We start from the raw sequence: 17,533 nt of genomic DNA, 5'->3' as shown, positions 1-17,533 counted from the left end.
GAACCTTTTCTTAATTTATTTTAGGTGCTGCACTATTGTACGACAATTGCGTCGTCGATTGCTGCTAAGACAGGCTGTAGACCCTTCGAAATATTTATTATATTAAATATAATATAAAAAGTCAATAGTGATATCCTTTAGACGTATTGTCAGAAAGGAAGCTTTCAATTGAAGTTTGATTTCTAAATGTTTAACATAATAATTTACGCTTTAATCAAGATTTAACATTGTTTCCAAGGCAAGACTGGATGACAGCGATCTTCCCCGGGACGCATTTCGGTTTCTCGCATTTCAATTTTGTAATTTCAATTGCACTGTCAATTGACATGAACTCCAAAACATTTAGCTTAGCATGAGCCAAATGTGGCGCGCATTTTCAAATCCACAATTTACGAAATTTTCGGGTTAGCTCCGGTACCTTGAATGGATTTGACGTAGTTGATAAATTCGAAACCACAGAATACTCTGGTTGTATTACTAATAATTTACAATCCTACTAAAGGATAATAACAGCTAGTTGGTTGGCTGGCTGGAAAAGCCGAGACGCGTTAGTTCGAATCCTGTGAAGCAACATTACTACGGTGCAGATGTGTTTGTAAAGAAACGTGCCGGACCAAGGCAATAAGTGAATGACGGTTACACGTATGTTGAATTCTAATTAATTCAGCGTACTAAGGTGGCCTTCCTTTACACGCTACGCTTTGTATGTAAAAGATATCTATATTGCAGTCATCAATACGACCAGCCTATCTCTATCGATATTCATTATTATTGTATTCCACTAAATGCTGTCTCTTTACATATCTCGGTTGGGTTAGCAATCGACCATTTGATACTTTGGACTGGATGATAGAGCTTTCCCCTCCTTTCTTCAGCTGAAAGAACTACGAGATACACACAGACGATTATAATGATCACGTCGCCAACGACGATGACAAAGTGCTGGAAAAAAAACAGGCCTCCCGTTTCTTCTTTCATCCATTGAAGCTATTCTATTTGCACGAACTGCTACGAGATTTTGCGCATATTTATTAATGCAGCCTCTCTCTTGCGAACGAAGTTCCTGGCAGCGCAGGACGGCATAGTCCTAACATACTACAGGCACACGTCTGTACCCAACCATCACGAGATCTGACCAGTTATCACCATTGTGATTACTATTGCTGTTGTTTATTGATATAGTAGTCATAATATTTATAGCATATTAGGAAGCTGATACGCTGAAATCAGGCCCCATAGCCGTTTTGGGCTAGAATCATGGAGACATTGGCAAAACGGCATTTTTTGTAGCCCCGTCAACTAGGAGCAAATTAGAAAATTATTACAATTTTGACATTAAAATATATACAAAAAAATTTGGTGAGTACTTATGAAAAAGATTTCCAGTATTATTTATTTTGCATAAGATGGAAAAACTGGACTCTCGATAAACGAATCGTATATATATATATATATATATATATATATATATATATATATATATATATGCAGACTGCAACATTTCAGTTGAAACGTTTCTTTTTTGAGACTGTACCTGTAATAAATAAAAATTGATGTTTCAACGAATTTGTCTACATGCGCTAGAAAATCCTAACAATTATCTTTATTCAAAGTATTTCCTTTTTAATCCGCAAATGACCTTCTAATAATAACCGTACATTAAATTATTCCGATAGTTATAATCCCGATAAATTGTCGCTTAGATACGCTATATACAAAAAATTGCAGCGGAATTAACAATCCAAGTAGTAATAGGCCAAAGGTCCTGAAAGTGCAAATTCGAAACAGCAAAAAATTCAAAAAAAATCTAAAGCACAGAAAGTCTCGAACAGGCTAATCGTTGTTTGTCTGTAGGACCCAATTGACAATCAATATTTTCCTCCCCAACACGGCACATCATTTGTGTCATCAAAGCTGGCTTCTAATCTAGTGTGATGAATAAACCTATCTTCTGATTTGACGTATAAATTTTACAGAAGCCGCATGAAGACTGATCGTAATGTAGACGGTCGAATTTGGATAAAAAAGAAGTCTGTAATGTTATTGGAGGCCTGTCTAGCGTGAATAGATTAGATAATAGCTCATTTACACCCAGGATGCACCGAACGACACATTCTTTGCCTCTACAGTAACTTTGTTGTTCTTTTCCCTAGGAATGAGGTAGACTTCCTAAAAAAAACGCGTGCCCACACAACAGAGTGTCCACTAGCATACAATTTAGGTGCCGTACCTCCGTATAGGTATAGATAATACGGTTTATCATATCTCTAACACGTCTTCACATACATTACGACTATTATTTTGTGATGGTTATTGCCTGGAAACATTATACTGATAAATGAGAGATTTTTGACTAAAAATCTAAACCGCCTGCACGTATACCATATTGCCGGTGCTGCATTCTATAAAGTCATATTATTATTATTATTAGTTATTCTATAGAGGAAAAATTCTAGCTTCGGAAAAGCATTGCTATTGTACTATAACGTTCTTAAAATAAAAAGTATTGAAAAAAAAGAAGAAGGCATTTTCTATGAAGAAGATCTATCTACAGACCAGTGACAGTACGGCAGCGAGCTAATGTATCTCCTGCTAAAAAAATGAGTTCGATCAAAGGGACACCACACGCTCTGGCCTATCAACAACTATAGAGCAAGACTAACTCGTACTAGGCAACTTTTTTTGCTAACGAATTTACCTTCCTGAAGTAATTCTTATGAAATGTAATAATTTGCCTAGATATATTATATTCGCTGGTCGATTTGACTCTGATAAGCTGGAGGAGCGCCTTCTCTTTTTTCGCCCCCAGTGTCTCTTTACAAAATTCATTTATGCTCAAGCTCCAATCGTTTGAGTCGATGTTCTTCAATTCTAAGATTCATTGATTGCACATTTTTTCTCATAATGATCATAAACGATATTAATACGAATACAAATGAGACCAACATCATAATCGACCAAATCGAATACAAATACGAGATCAACACTTACGGGCTTCTTTCACCATGGCTTGCTTCGAAGGCTCGGCATTACGCGGCACGCAACAAGACCATACGACGCCGCCATTGCAGAGATCCACGGGTCGCTTGCCCTGCATCCAGCACGATACGCCGAAACCGCAGCCGTAGGAATTGCCCCGAAAGAAACACTTCTGAGGAAACGCTGTAATCAAACATTTTGAGAAAACGCTTATATATCACTTTCATTAATGTCCGTACATGTATGCATTTACATGGGATATTTGTAATTGACGTACGCTATCCGCAGCACCATACCGGAATCATTCGAAAAGCTTCCGTTTAGGCTTTTATATATACAAGCGTTACACTGCATTTCGTGGAAATGAATTAGCTATACATGTACATACATGTACAATCAGCACTGATACCTTTGGGCCTAACAGACGCTGATTCCCAACACACTGCATTAGTGCCATTTTAATTAAAACATTAATGATAACATAAATCATAGAAAGCAATCTGAAACCGGGAAAGCTATCGTATACGAGAATAAATATCGCCAATATAATCAAAGGGTCATTTAAGTAGATTAAGAGTGGCACAACATAAGACAAGAAAAAAACTCTGCAGCACTAGGCGTAGACTTTCTAGCGCATCAAAATTCAGCAGATTCTGCAATGTAGGGGCGTATACGCTCGCACATCAGAAACACCTCGTTGACTTGATTTTTTCCTCGTCTGATCCCATGTTGAAGAACGACCCCGTACTGTTGAAAAATTCTAATTATTTCCGAATACTTTTGGAACGGGTCTGTACTCTGTGGCCTGTAGAATGAGAAGACGAAGCCTATAGAGATGTTCGAAGAAGCAAATAGCAGTCCATTTGGGAAGCTTATATCGATCTTCTGTATAGCTTCAATATCATCATTTAGCTTCTTATGCAAATCTATCTCGTGCTAAAAATACAAGACATTTAAATGGTTTCAAATCGCTGAATCTATGCGCGCGTTAAACACTAAAGCCACTCCGCTACAGCAGCTGCTTGATTACCTTAACTATTGGGAGCTGTGTTACACCTGGCGAGATCAGCCAAAGCAGCGGTTATATTCAGCACTCGAGAAACATTTACAAAAATGTTACCAGGCAGAAGATCGAAAAACGAGCACCATTCATACACCAATCGAAATTTGATCGCGCGAAACCTGTGATAGATAAATCACATCACTGGAAAAATATATTGTGCCAGTGTTGATTAATCTTCGTTGACATCGTCACTTGTCATTGTCATTGTTGATGATGGCAAAACGATGTCTGAGGATTAATTGTATTCTTTTGTTTGTATCGAAATTCTTATTTAAGACTTTGTGCGATAATTCAGACGGTCGCGTTTGGTTCCGCCCGAAGAAAATGACGACCAGTTCTTGCCTCTATTGCATAAGGCAAGGAAATAAGGTTGAAAGCAAGACACTGTCCTTAATAAAATCAGGATCGGCAATGAAACTGTTTGGGTGATGCGTGCAAATCAGATGTGTACTATGCAATGAGAATGATGATAACAATTTGTCAAACTGTCAACGATTTAGGCCAGCTGTTTATTACCGATATTTCCACTATCCGCTACTTTATCCGCTACTTTTTTGTCAAGCATTGCTAGGTTACCATGAGCCTCAGATCGTATATTCATATCGCTAACTATACAAGCATATAATATTTTGGGGCAAGCTCCTCACTACATAAATAGCCTTAACGGTAAACGAAAAGCTTGTAGGGCTGCATGCATTACAGTGTCTGACAATTAAATATGTCCAATAAATATGAGTTCACAGCCGGCCAGTGTTCATATACTAAGACAATGGGATACGGCCCCTACAACTTAGCGCCTCATTTCCCGCACGAGCACCCAGAATTACTTGAGCATGGTATCAAAGGCTACTTCGATTCACGCTCGAGAAAATTTAAAGCTTAGAAAATCAAAACGTTAAACGTTTCTTGAAGATCTGTTTAATGAATCTAAAAGCTTAGAAAAAATATCGTTTTAAGCTTAGGTACTCCTGAAACCCCTATCCAACTTTAAGGCGGAAGATCGAAGATATACGCGCAATTTGTCCTAGCCTGTCCAAAACTATTAATTATAAATTTTCCCTCAGCGTAGCTAAAGATGAAATGTGTGCATTCGAATTCAAGGATCTTTTAACCCGATCCTTCTGTAACAAATCTTTTCCCTGTTCGCCGACATAGGATACATCATACGTAAATTCCTAGCTGTTCCATTCGACATTAAACGTTGATAAATGTCGACATTGCCAGCTTTCCGCTGCCGAACTTAACCACTGTTGCGCTTTATCTGGGTACTTCAAAAGATATACTACAGATATAGGCTCCTACCTAAAAAGGAAGGCCGTGTTGTATTCTACTGTGCAGATGAGCTTAATCATAATCTTACAAATCTATACCAAATAAAAGAGTTAACTCTGCTAGCACTCAGAGCTCCCGTCATTGCCAGCAAGCACACGCACGCACATTGCCTGCATCGAAATGTAAAATTAAGCACGGTATTGTACAAAAGGCTGAGCCAGCCGATAAGAACTGCCTGATATCTATACGTAGAATAAAACTGGTAAAATTTTTCATCGCAGGCGATGAATCTATCAGGTGTGGCACATATCCTGTGGCCGTGTGGTGGCACCATTGGTCTCGCGTGTGGTCATTCCGGCGATCCCTTCGTTTCTCATGCCGTGAACGACGACAATGGCATTGCCGTTGCTAATGTATTAGAAGGTAATGGCGACGATGACGACGACGACTGTCGTTACCTGCCATCAGCTGTGGTGTGAAACAGTGGTACAGCAATGGCGAATTGGGGTTGCATCCATCGAAACTTGGCGAACTTTTCCTGCTCCCTCTGCTACTTCTAAATATAGACTATATATATATATATATATATATATAAGTTGGATTAGTTTCTGGTTGCCAATAATCACTGCCCGACGGCACAAACCTGATCATTACTAACTTTCTATATAACGGGGTATGTAGCGACAGACGATTGGTAACTAGCGAAAATGATTGCTATCCCTACGATCTAGCGATTGGCCTTAAAGTAATGGTGTATATGAATACACATACGCACAATGACATTCAGAAGTTGTCGGCTACATTCCTTGCCGTGAACGCGCGCCTACTATATACGTCTATTAGATGATGATAGAAGAGTAATTGAAATTTTAACAGAAGAAGTTGCGTATCGTAAGAAATTTCTCCCAAAATAGGGAAAAAAAACAACAATTTCATATTTCTAAATGGAATTCCCTTCAAGGTAATCAATTAAGACAAATCTGTTTTGAAAAACGTCAATGATGCAAACTTCAATCTGATCAAACTCTCATGTGTGAGAGTCAAACAAACATGAGACAGTCTACATGCACACCGGTTTTATGGCACAAAGATTAAGTTCAGTATTTACATTATTGCAAGACAAATCGCGAACGTTAAAACTTTAACAGCAACAAAACTGTGTGCATCAGTCACTATGTGCAAAGTATCAGCTATTGACCATTATTATCTACCGCCGAAACAGAACTTGTCGTTATTTGTTGTTAGGTAACTTCGTCACATGCAGCAGGCTACCTAGCTGACTGGAAGAACAACAACGGCGACGCCTGCGATTTGTGCGTATCCTCTTGCTATGTACGGAGAATCGTTTATTGTAAGCTATGGCTAAGTAAGGAGAAAATACGCAAGCAGTGCTGGATGCGATATAGAAACGATAATTGCTACTTTCGCTGCAGCAGTCATCTGTCACCAGTACCAGAAGCAACAGGCGGTCAGACAGAACCCCTCGCTGCTTTATCTCTTTCTTCAGAAGCGGCGCACCCCGATATGGAAAACAGACATGGGGTCAATGTCGAAATAGCAACAAAAAGAAAAAAAAAAAGACAAACCATTTATGTTCGTATAGCACTGCTATTGCCTTACCGTACGACACCGAAAACTAATCGATGACTCCAGCAGTGAAATGACGGATCACTCGAAAACTTAATCTGTCATTGGAACTCTAGCCAATACGCTATGAAACGACCGCGGAACGGCGTAAGACTACGATACAGAATAGCCTAAAGAAATGTATTCCTCCGAACACTGCGGTTAAAGTGGTGTTAGATCGAAGTGTGTCTGAACCTGAAGATTTGAAGCGAGAAAGTTAACTAACTAAAAGGACATAAAATCAATAGAATGGACAAAAATTAAACGCTCGTTAAGTAGCGGCTAAAGTTTGTGGTTTACATCAGCCATGGGCCAACCAGTTACGGCTGTAAATCTGAGCTTCTCGTTGAAAGGTAATACGTCCGCGTAATTTGTGAGGTAACCCTATTCAATCAAAGCACTTGCGAGATAAAAGAGCACACTAACCATTCAGTTGAATCAAATTGTCGAAGCGTTCCAGACCTTTTTACTCGGCCGCTTATGAACTCCAAGACAGAAGATCCGGTACTTTGACTATGAATCAATTTATTATCCATTTTAGTTTTTTCTTTCTCGCTAAATATTGCCAGACCGTAGCCGGATTGACGGCCCTACTATTAGAGGTGGGTCGAGCGTTTCACTAGTGGTCTTGCTAACGACCAACATTGGCGTTTGCGTTGTGCCCAAGACATTATTCAACGTTCTGATCCATTCAGCCTTATGGCGGGCTGCACTGATCGTCAAGACAGCTGGTGCTCATCAAGCTGCGGGTCCGCAACCCACGGTTCGCCTAGCGCCATCTACACATCGCTTAAATTAGCGCTAATTGTGCGTCTTTGAATAAGATTAATTGCCACGAACGATACGAGCACTATCAATGCCAGATGTAGTTACAATAACATCAACATGATCGACAACAACGCTAACACTGCAACGTAAATATGATACAATCGAATCGAAAACAGTAGAAGTAGGTGAACTAGAAAGCTAAATGTAAGCCTTGTTCCTTCCAGGGGTCGCTGCTGCTGCTGCTGCTCTTGCAATATATCCTAATCAAAAACATCACTTCTCCTGGATGCGCATCTGGGTGAAATGGGGAGTTCGCGCAGGCGGCGCCACAATCGTGACGATTTTGAGAGCCACTTACCTCTAGATATTGTTACAGTTGAATTTACACCAGCAAGAACGTCACACCATGAGCAGCAGCAGCAGCAGCAGTATATGTACAACATCGCTATATATAGCACAAGAAACTATCGTTCCATAACGGCGGCTTTCCTCTTCGCGCCGTTCGTAAAGGACGGAGGGGCCCTTCATACTCATTATGCACAGACAGACTGCAGCGAATGGACGAAGACGGAGTCAAAAGTCCAAAACCCAATACATTCGAAAGCGCCACGAGATAGCCACCATAGAGCCGGCATTCAACAGCCAATGCTCCGCAGTACCCTCGCTTGACGTAACACACAGAGAACCGCAACGCACTACAACACAGCGACATTGCCAGAAGATCCGAAAAACCCACCAGAAGCGTCGACAGCAGCAAAAAAATCGGCGACACCTTACTAATAACAAAGCGAACTGTGCAAACCCGGAAGACTGCCGCCGTCTATCGCAACGGTTTTCGTAATTTTTTTATTGTTAAATAGCCATAGAAAGGTAAAAACACAGTCGCACAGCTTCCGTGTATACAAGGGGACACAAATGCGGGCGCTCGGGGCTCATCAGTATGAATAGAAGAAGGGTGCTGTTGGGAAAAAGGGAGTGGGATGAAACTTTCATCTCGTAATTGTCCGGATGCGCCTGTTTTCAGTCCTGGCTTAAAAATTTCCAACAATATCATCAAAATGAAGCGGCTTTTCACTGCACGTCGTCTGACTGGTGTCTGTTAGTGAATGAGAAATTGTAATGATGATAACGCTTGCAATTATGAAGGAACTCCATATGTGTTATGCATGAGGACCCTATTCGACTCGGAATGTACTAAATTCATCGTCGCACTGGTCTGGATGTATAGTACTGTATATTTCTCCCATGCTATTTATTTTATCAGCTATTTGACAGTAAAACCATTAGATTCTGAATCCAGAGGCATGATTGATCCATTCAGATGATAGACGTGTTTCAAAACTAACTTGTTTGTTTAGATAACAAAGTTGACCTGTAATCCCAACGATGCAAGGTAGCCGCTATACTAAATGCGTGTTTTAAAGCATCTTTTCTCTATTAGGATACTCAGAAAGATCAAAAAACAACCTAGATTGATCGCTATCTCATTGAAATGCGCGTCATGCAAGAAAACTAAGCGCGTTTCATGATTAGGCTTTGAAATGTCAATCATAAAACACTTTCCTCCTTTTTTTCTTACTGTTTCCATGCTGATTAAGCGTAACAGTAGCTTTCGTGGTAGACATGTCGGTGAAAAATTTAGGTATATTAACTACCCCGGAAATAGGTCGTAACAAAAACCACTCGAGTCTAATTATATCTAAGCTATTATCCGACGATGACAGAAATGAGCGAAATAGGCTCGAGCGTCCCTCAGAAGGCTTGCGTATCGAGCGCGTAGCATTGTAGAAATCACAGCATGTATTCAGTATGATCCCGTCATAACATTAGTTCAGGCACGCGCCCGGACTATAGTGACAGGTTTTCTTCGTGTACTACATTGCCGGCTTCATTGGTCTGATATCCATTATATATATAATAATATTATCATTGCTTTGCGCTTGCAGCCTCACACTTGTGCGAGGATTTCACTCGAATGGAATCGTTTTCACCGTCGCCATGTCCCACGCGAGTACGCGAGCACCCCCAAAAACCTCGATGTGTCATGCATATCTAGTAGCCACTCGAAGAGAACGATTACGAGCCAACACCGGAACAGACCTTACAGGAAATAACGACGCTCGTGTTCATCCCAGTCACAAGATGAGTGCGGACGCTATACTGAAATATGATAAATTCCCTCCTCGTATAGGATCAGATACCACTATATCAATCGTCCAACTTGAGAAGGCCGCAAAACGAGAAAGACTACTGACCCGGGCATAATAACATTCAGCTAAAAAACCAACATGCGATGTAACGGTACGCCCCCGGGGGTTTTTTGATTTAATTTCCATATCCGTAGCCAGCACAGACGCATTCCAAGTGTTATGTTTTAAAAGAAAAACTAGGGACTAATTACGACAAGCGGAAATCGATAGGATCTTTGCGTGGATAAACATACGTCTAATAGTTTATCATATATCGGTAAGATGAATTTTCTTTTGAACACTAATTTCATAAAACTCTGCGTTAAAATGGCCATCGCAATGAATTTTACCTTCCTTTTAAGCTTCATCGGCATTCGACAGGAGCTGTAACCAGGAAAATTTAAGTAGGAAGCTCATTTTTTTGTTTTTTCAAGTCCACTTGCTAACAAAAGCCAATCAATCAATCAATCAATCAACCAACAGTGTATGTTAACACTGTCAGACAACAATAGATAAATTTAATCGCTTCAAAAACGGCATAAGCATCATAAACTAATATATAACTTGGCATTTCAGTTAACATACTGCTTCATACAAAATAACTGTATCGTGCTCAAAGCATACCTTTGTCTCTACCGTACGCGATATATCTTCAATTTTAACTTTTATGGTATAAATCTATCAGGCTTGCATCTTACGCTGCCCGGCTTAGCTCTAGACTCGGGACATTGTCTCTCTCATTCGTTGTTGTCTCACCGAAAATCACTTTGTATAATAAGCTCACCTTATATTTGCATATGTAAGTACACTGTCAGACGTGGCCGTATATGGACCAGCTAGATGTGTCCCGGCCCTCCTATATATTATAGGTTTAAATTGGTATATTTAATACAATAGTCTCCGTTCTCACTGAAACTCTTATCCTTACCTCGCCCCGTTTCGTCTATCCGGTCATGATACTAATACTTTGCGGTTATAGGCTGATGTAGTACCGCTGTCGTATTCGTTGGGATACTGGTGGCACTGAGCTGCCAAATGTGGGTTGGTTGATCCACATAGAAAAGCGTATTAGCTTCTATTCGCGGCGGTAGAGTTCTGCTTACCCACACTGCTGCGACTTCTGCGAAGCTAGATGTTTTGGGTTTTATCTCCGATGCCGCCGCTAGGCATTCCATCAGATAGTTGGCTTCCAGCACGAAACGAAGTCTGTCTGTCTGTCTATGGCTGGGTTCGAACCTAGCCCACCACGTGTTCCTCAAATTTGGGAGTTGAACACGCTACCTACTGCGCCATCACGAAGACCCGTGCGATTTTCACTACTAGGAATCATGACTTCATTATAAATAAGAAAATTTTATGAGCTAGCGATTCTAATATATGATCGCATCGTACGCTGGTCCACAACAAAGAACCTTCTCTCGATGCTGTGTGATCGTACCTACGGTGATCCAGCATCGAGACCCAAACGCAAGCTACCAGCAAGCGGTCGTCGTTCGTGCAAGAGGCTGTCTGCCTACAACCCTGAACAAATCCGTTAGTTTCCAGCTTTCAATACCAGCAGCAGCAGCATTCGTCGTTAGAACAGAAATTATGCTCGTATATATATATAGCAATAATTGAAGCTGAATCGTGAGATCCTTCGTTAACGTTCGAACGGAGCCTTCTGCATTGAAAAGCTAACACAGCCCAGCAAAAAGCTAAAAGAACACACGAATATATGCGATGGATTCATTGTTTTATATCTGTAGGGGAAGAGTATGAATGCTTCTATAGGGCGAAAGAATATACCTCTCGCAGGAATAACCGACGACAAAAAAACTATGAGATATACATTAAACGCAGTCGAATGTCTTAATTCGTTACTATTAACACATGCTATAGAGAACGATGATGAAATGGCAATAACTTACAGAGAATATATCTGGCAACGTTGATGATATTAGTGAGAGTTTGTAAGTCGACAGCTTGATGGGGGTTGATGGTGCTGTTGCGCGGTAGAATCAGCGCACTATTACGATTCAGAACGGACGACGGCCACTGAAAATCCGGACTGGGAGCTAGAACGAATATATATATGCGCAACAAGTAGCCGTTAGACGAAAAATTCAACTAATTTTTGTTATTTCTACCATGATAAAAAGTCTTCGCAAGCAAGTGGCGTGTTGGAGCAAATCGTAAGAAGGCACCTAAATCTCATGATAATTAACAAGGTATTTACTAAACAAATTGCTTTAGCAACCTGTTTCGGCAATAGTCAATTAAAAAATGCGTTTTCGTATAGAAACTAGGCCATAGTTAAGGAGCTAGTTATATAATATTACCCTAGTTAAACAAGTAGATCCTTCGATATAATTAAAACAGTCGTGATAGCTATGAGATCTGTAAAATTTCCTCACAGAAAAACTAAAAGAATAAGGGTAGGTAAAATAATTCATTAAACTTCGATAAAGATTTACGCCGATTGATCTGTACCTACTACTAAACTGACGGAGTTGCCGTCTGTGAACATACGTCTTAAGATCTACTGTATTATACAGTCGTTCAATCAGATCGTTGTTACTAATTTTTTCTGTAAGAATACTTAAATACACTACATCCTAAATTATTATACCAATTAAGCGTTACACCGCTATTGTGATTGCCAGCTTGAAGAGTAAGAAGTTGGGATTTTTTTTACTCACAATAATACGAAAGTACGACGAAAAGTTGCCGTCATAGTTTTTCAGGATGATCATATAAGCTTGAAAAAAAAAACAATTTGTAAAGTGAAGTTATTCGCCACTAAATTCGAGTTTCGAAAACGAGACCTTTAAGATTTGTCATTAACTTGCAATAAAAGTTACTGCATCCCAAACTTACTAACCAGTCATGTGTCGTCTATTAGCAAGGTAGTCCGGATGTGGTATGACAAGGTCTGCTGCCCAAGGTGGACCAAAGTTGTGTCCACCGCGCGATTGTGCGTTCGGCAGTATGCTCTCTTCGTAATACTGGCCTAACGATCCCCGCGGAAACGTTATCAACGATAGCAGCAGCAGTAACCATCGCACAGGAGGGATCTTCGACCAGTTGAACGCTATATTACTTAGATTATTACTGCTATGCCTACAATCTTCGGCTAGTACAAGATTCCCTGTGTTAGAACAGCGATCATTAGAGAACGCGCAACACGACGTCACACTATCAGGAAAAGATGAAGAGATTCTCGCTGACGGGCTAATGATGTCATACCGTGACGAAGCTCTAGGGGTACGCTGGGTGCGCGCGGGGACAGTTAAAGGAGAAGGCCGCAAGCAGAACAGGGGGCATTCAGGACAAAAACACATCGTCACGGGAGACGATCACAAACAACACCTTCGACGAGAACACGACGAGATGATGAGCACAAACGGACGACGAAAAACACACGCAACACTTCCTGCAAAGAAAGTGGAAACAGAAACTGTGAGAAATCCGTGAGCAACTAGCATTGGTAAGATAGAAAATGTACTTGAGCAGAACAGAATAAAAGCAACTCTTATACGAAATTAAGTACGGGCAAAAAATTAGTAGTACGAGATTAACGCTCGACAGACCGCTGCCGTGTGCCTCGCAGGCGTGAAAACACTTAGATTTGCCAAGGCCAAGGATTCGTACACATTGATCTAAAACGTAAAGATCGAAGCTTACAGATTTATAAATATGCACGTGAAGGTTTGGCTATTAGAAAGCATCTTCAAATACCATTTGCTTGAACGTATCCACTTAGACATTGCGTCGTTGCATTTACTCCTGCTTAAAATGCTCACAGAGAAACTGTGTGTGTTCCTAAACGTTTCGTCAAAGACAGTGAATAGCATTTTAAGGTTTAATCGTGTTTTTAATATCCTTTGCTACATACAGATGTTTGTACAAATGTTACGAAAATCACTCGAATACGTTAACGTACGTTTCAGCTAATGGCCCCCTTGGCAATAGTGCTTGTATTACTATCAATATTTGTAACTGATTTTATGCGTTTGTGCTGTGATAGAAATACATGTATTGGTGATCAAGCTTGTCCTGCTGGCAGCGAGAAATAAACTCAGAGAAAAATGGCGGAGTCACACACTTGAGGTCCCAGGTTCGACACCAGCTCCTATCCAATATTGGTTTAGGGAAAGCGTCAGTAGGCAACATCAATGAAACCTTTTAGGCGTGATATAAGTATAGAAAAGATTAAGACAAGCGAACGCTAGATTTAAAAAAAACATTTCTTGCTATAAACTTTCTTGAATAGGTGGCCTTTTATCGCCTCTAGAGACAACCCTACTTAGCAAAGGACTCGCACATTACAGTTATTAGCACACTGCCAATTTATGGGCGGTTGAAGGTAGTCATACAGGTTGCATTAGCTACTGTGGCTTTATGCCTAGAATGTTCAATTTTTTTTTTTTTTTTCACTTCTTTAACAGCCAACGCTGATACTTACTAAAAAAAACTCATACGAATAATGAAAGTAATAACAATTTTTGAAGCTACTGCGCATTTCCTTGAGTGGCATGCCACGCTTACTATAACTAACGAGCATACTATAAGCACAGGTAAACCCTAGCGTTAGTAAGAATTACCACCAAATATTAATAACCAGAAAGAAGGAATTGAGGAAAATAAGGTTTTATTATTTAGGTTAATAGTGGCTTGTGTAGCTTGCTGGCTCGTTTTATAGGTGTGCTGCAAGAGTTCTACAAAAACCCCTCGCTTAGACTCTTAAGGAGAAGCATGTCCTTATTGTTATACCTAAGAATGAATGATTTCGAGAATTTGTTTACGTACGGATAATAACTGTAAGTGCTGAATAAATAGAACAAAACGTAATTATTGACGGGAAATTAAATCAAAAAGGTCGACACCAAAGACGACAAGTCGAGAATAGTCTTCGTTGTGTTACAATATCTAACACCGAATAAGTTAACGCACGTGTAGCCGTTCCTATCTCGTGAAACGACATCTATGGAGCAATAAAAACAGTTATTATTTCGCATGTTTGTTCGCAAGGAATCGTGATTCCGTAAGAGGTGTCGTAAAAAAGACAGGCGTGAAGAAACTTTGATCGTAAGCCCCGCCGTTCTCCTTCCAGTACCGTACGCATGGCAACGTGAGAATAAATCACCTGTTTTACGGTAGGGCTTTCTCTGGCCAAACTCCCTTGGCTCCCTCTGACGCCGAAAGAAGCAGCTATGTCAGCGCGCTGCAACATTGCACATAACTGTCGATCGTTGAAAAGTAGCTCAAGTAGTACACGATTTACTTTACATAAAACCTACAATACTGCTTATTCTGAACTAGAACTTGCTTTGGCTGTATCAATTGCAAATGGGCTAGTGATCATAAAATGCAACAATTGGATCTGACACCTCGATTGCTTCTCTTGTGAGAGCTCATTTTTCGGATATTGAAGTCAGACTTCGACTTTTGCTAGTACCGAACCTGCCTGTACAATCATCAATGACAATACTAAGTAAATATTAGAAACTACTCGATATGTTAAATAATGTAACCAATTTTAAAAAGGGTTGTTTTTAAAGTTTGGAACTGACCCGAGTGGAGATACCCATGATGATCTAAAGGGACGAAAGCAACATCAGGGTATCCTGGTGATACTTTCCGAAAAAAAGGATACAGCCAATTTTAACTTAGTTCTATTATTTACTTCTTTTAATGGACTAGATATTTACAGTGGCGCGCGACAGAGATTATCTCTTTACGCCTAAATCGAGCGCTGTGCTTTCTAGAAAATCGTTTACAATACTTTCAACTTAGTCGATTCTCATTAGTTGTTTCATAAATAAGGAAAAAGTCAAGAAAAAAGCTTGACCTGAAGATATCTACACGCATTTTATGGCTATATACGTATTTTATACTGACGACCGCCTAGCTCTGTCCAACAATATTTGCAGCTAAGTGTATCAGTTTAAAGGGGTGGTAATATTGCTGACAACGCCATTGTTCAATGGATGATGGTACCTTTCTATTGCGTATTAATTTTTATTCTGTTTGTTTTCGGTTTATTTGTTTCTTGAATGGAACAAATACATTTGGTTGTCCCTTGGTGCCGACAAGCCACATTTGTTCGACCACGCAAACGGGCAACGGCGTTCGCCAATTCATTGTTCTTCGTTCATTCCCTCTTATTTTTGCGAACGTATTCGCTTATCATCACCATTTTTGCTGCTCAGTCGATCTTTCGTTCGGCTGACTGGAAACTGCCGTCGTCCGTTGCTACAAAACAGTAATAATAGTAGCAGTAAACCGATAAGCGGAAAGGTAAAAAGATACGAGAGGAAGAAAAGGCACGCGGTCCTTTTTCCATTTCACACTACCACAAGCATCATCCACATATTTCTTCGTATGCTCTTCACGCTCTTTCGTTCTTCACCCAGTCTAACGGGAATCGCTGTGGTCTATCTTCTGTTCCGCCTGCCGTCTGATCGTTCTCAGTTCTTGTCGTCCTCCACGTGCGCTGTTCCCCTTCGTCTTGTTGTTGCAGTTGTAGTAATTGTAATGGCAGTAGCCGCCGTTCTATTGCGTGCCCTATTCCACCACGTCGGCATCATATCAATATCCGGGGTCGCCAGCAGGGTGAAATAGACGGTCATAGCACAGACCTACATAGATCCCAAAGCTACGAAACTTGGAAGCTTTGGAACAAAAAAGAAGTTTTGTCCGTCCATCGTTTTGCCCGCTGTTCCTGCTCATATGGCTTTATTTTGTCACAAGGACAAGGCGGCTGGCTCTATGCGAATGGTTGGCTTTTGAACGCAGCCTCAACAAAAGGCATAGGCACATGAGTACCTCAGAAACAGATCTCAGTCTACCTGCTCTTGTGAGGAGGACCGATCTTCGTGTTTGTCGAAACGCAGTCAGCTCGAGAAACCAATGCCAAAATGCTATGAACATGAATAAAATTAAATAACTAAAAGCCTGCGAGATAAGTGCTTGTAGAATTTATAAACATTCTAATGTTTGTAGTCTAGTTCTAATGAGTAGGAATGGTCCTGTGGAGACGGCTATTGAGGGGAAACGCGTTCGATTACGGAAGAAGGGGGTAGTCGGTGTTAACGGAAGAAGGGATCTTTCGAATAGAATAATACGGTCGTATTACGAACAACAACAACAACAACAACAACAACAACAACAACAACAACAACAACAACAACAACAACAACAACAACAACAACAACAACAACAACAACAACAACAAGTGACGTGTTCAGATTTAGTGAAATGTTCAAAAGTGATTGTGGTAGCAGCGCTCCATTGCATGCTACGAGTGTTGTTGTGCCGGCCCCAATATAACGCGAACGACGACGCAGATCGGAACGCAATCCAGCTGAATGTGTAATGTCTATTGGTAATCGTATTCGAGTAGAACGTATAGTGATGGCGTCAACTGAAATTTTTCAGTGACGCCAATAGCAGAGTGGATCAACAGTAGTGGCCACAACGGCTACAGCAGCCGTAACCAAAGGGGACGAAAAACTCGTTAGGGCTAATCACGCCGACGAGATGTCCAACGTGCTGCCGCTTCCCCTATCAGAGTTTAATAATAACAATAATGATGATTAAAAAACTCAGAGTAAGCCACTGTATTCAGCGCATGCGCTGTAGTGGACGTTCA

At 40.5% G+C, this 17,533-nt stretch overlaps 1 protein-coding gene across 8 annotated transcripts in view; it reads right to left on the bottom strand.

Moving 5' to 3' along the window:
* LOC111263266 (trypsin-1) overlaps window positions 1–17,533 on the bottom strand; it is a 43,624-nt gene that overhangs the window by 13,835 nt on the left and 12,256 nt on the right. For 6 of the 8 annotated variants that reach the window (XM_022838208.2, XM_022838204.2, XM_022838203.2 and 3 more), the window contains 3 exons: window positions 12,761–13,312; window positions 11,808–11,954; window positions 2,992–3,162 (listed from right to left, as the gene is read on the bottom strand). In XM_022838208.2, the coding sequence (XP_022693943.1) occupies window positions 2,992–3,162; window positions 11,808–11,954; window positions 12,761–13,220 (778 nt within the window). In that variant the 5' untranslated portion in view covers window positions 13,221–13,312. Of the gene's footprint in view, window positions 1–2,991; window positions 3,163–7,366; window positions 8,031–8,066; window positions 8,190–11,807; window positions 11,955–12,760; window positions 13,313–17,533 lie in introns of those variants that run through there. The other 2 variants (XM_022838213.2, XM_022838211.2) reach the window with 2 other exon arrangements.

This window comes from Varroa jacobsoni, unplaced genomic scaffold (genome assembly GCF_002532875.2).
Source record: "Varroa jacobsoni isolate VJ856 unplaced genomic scaffold, vjacob_1.0 scaffold_752, whole genome shotgun sequence".
In the NCBI taxonomy this organism is placed as follows: Eukaryota; Metazoa; Arthropoda; class Arachnida; order Mesostigmata; family Varroidae; genus Varroa; species Varroa jacobsoni.
This window is presented reverse-complemented; position numbering and strand designations above follow the sequence as displayed.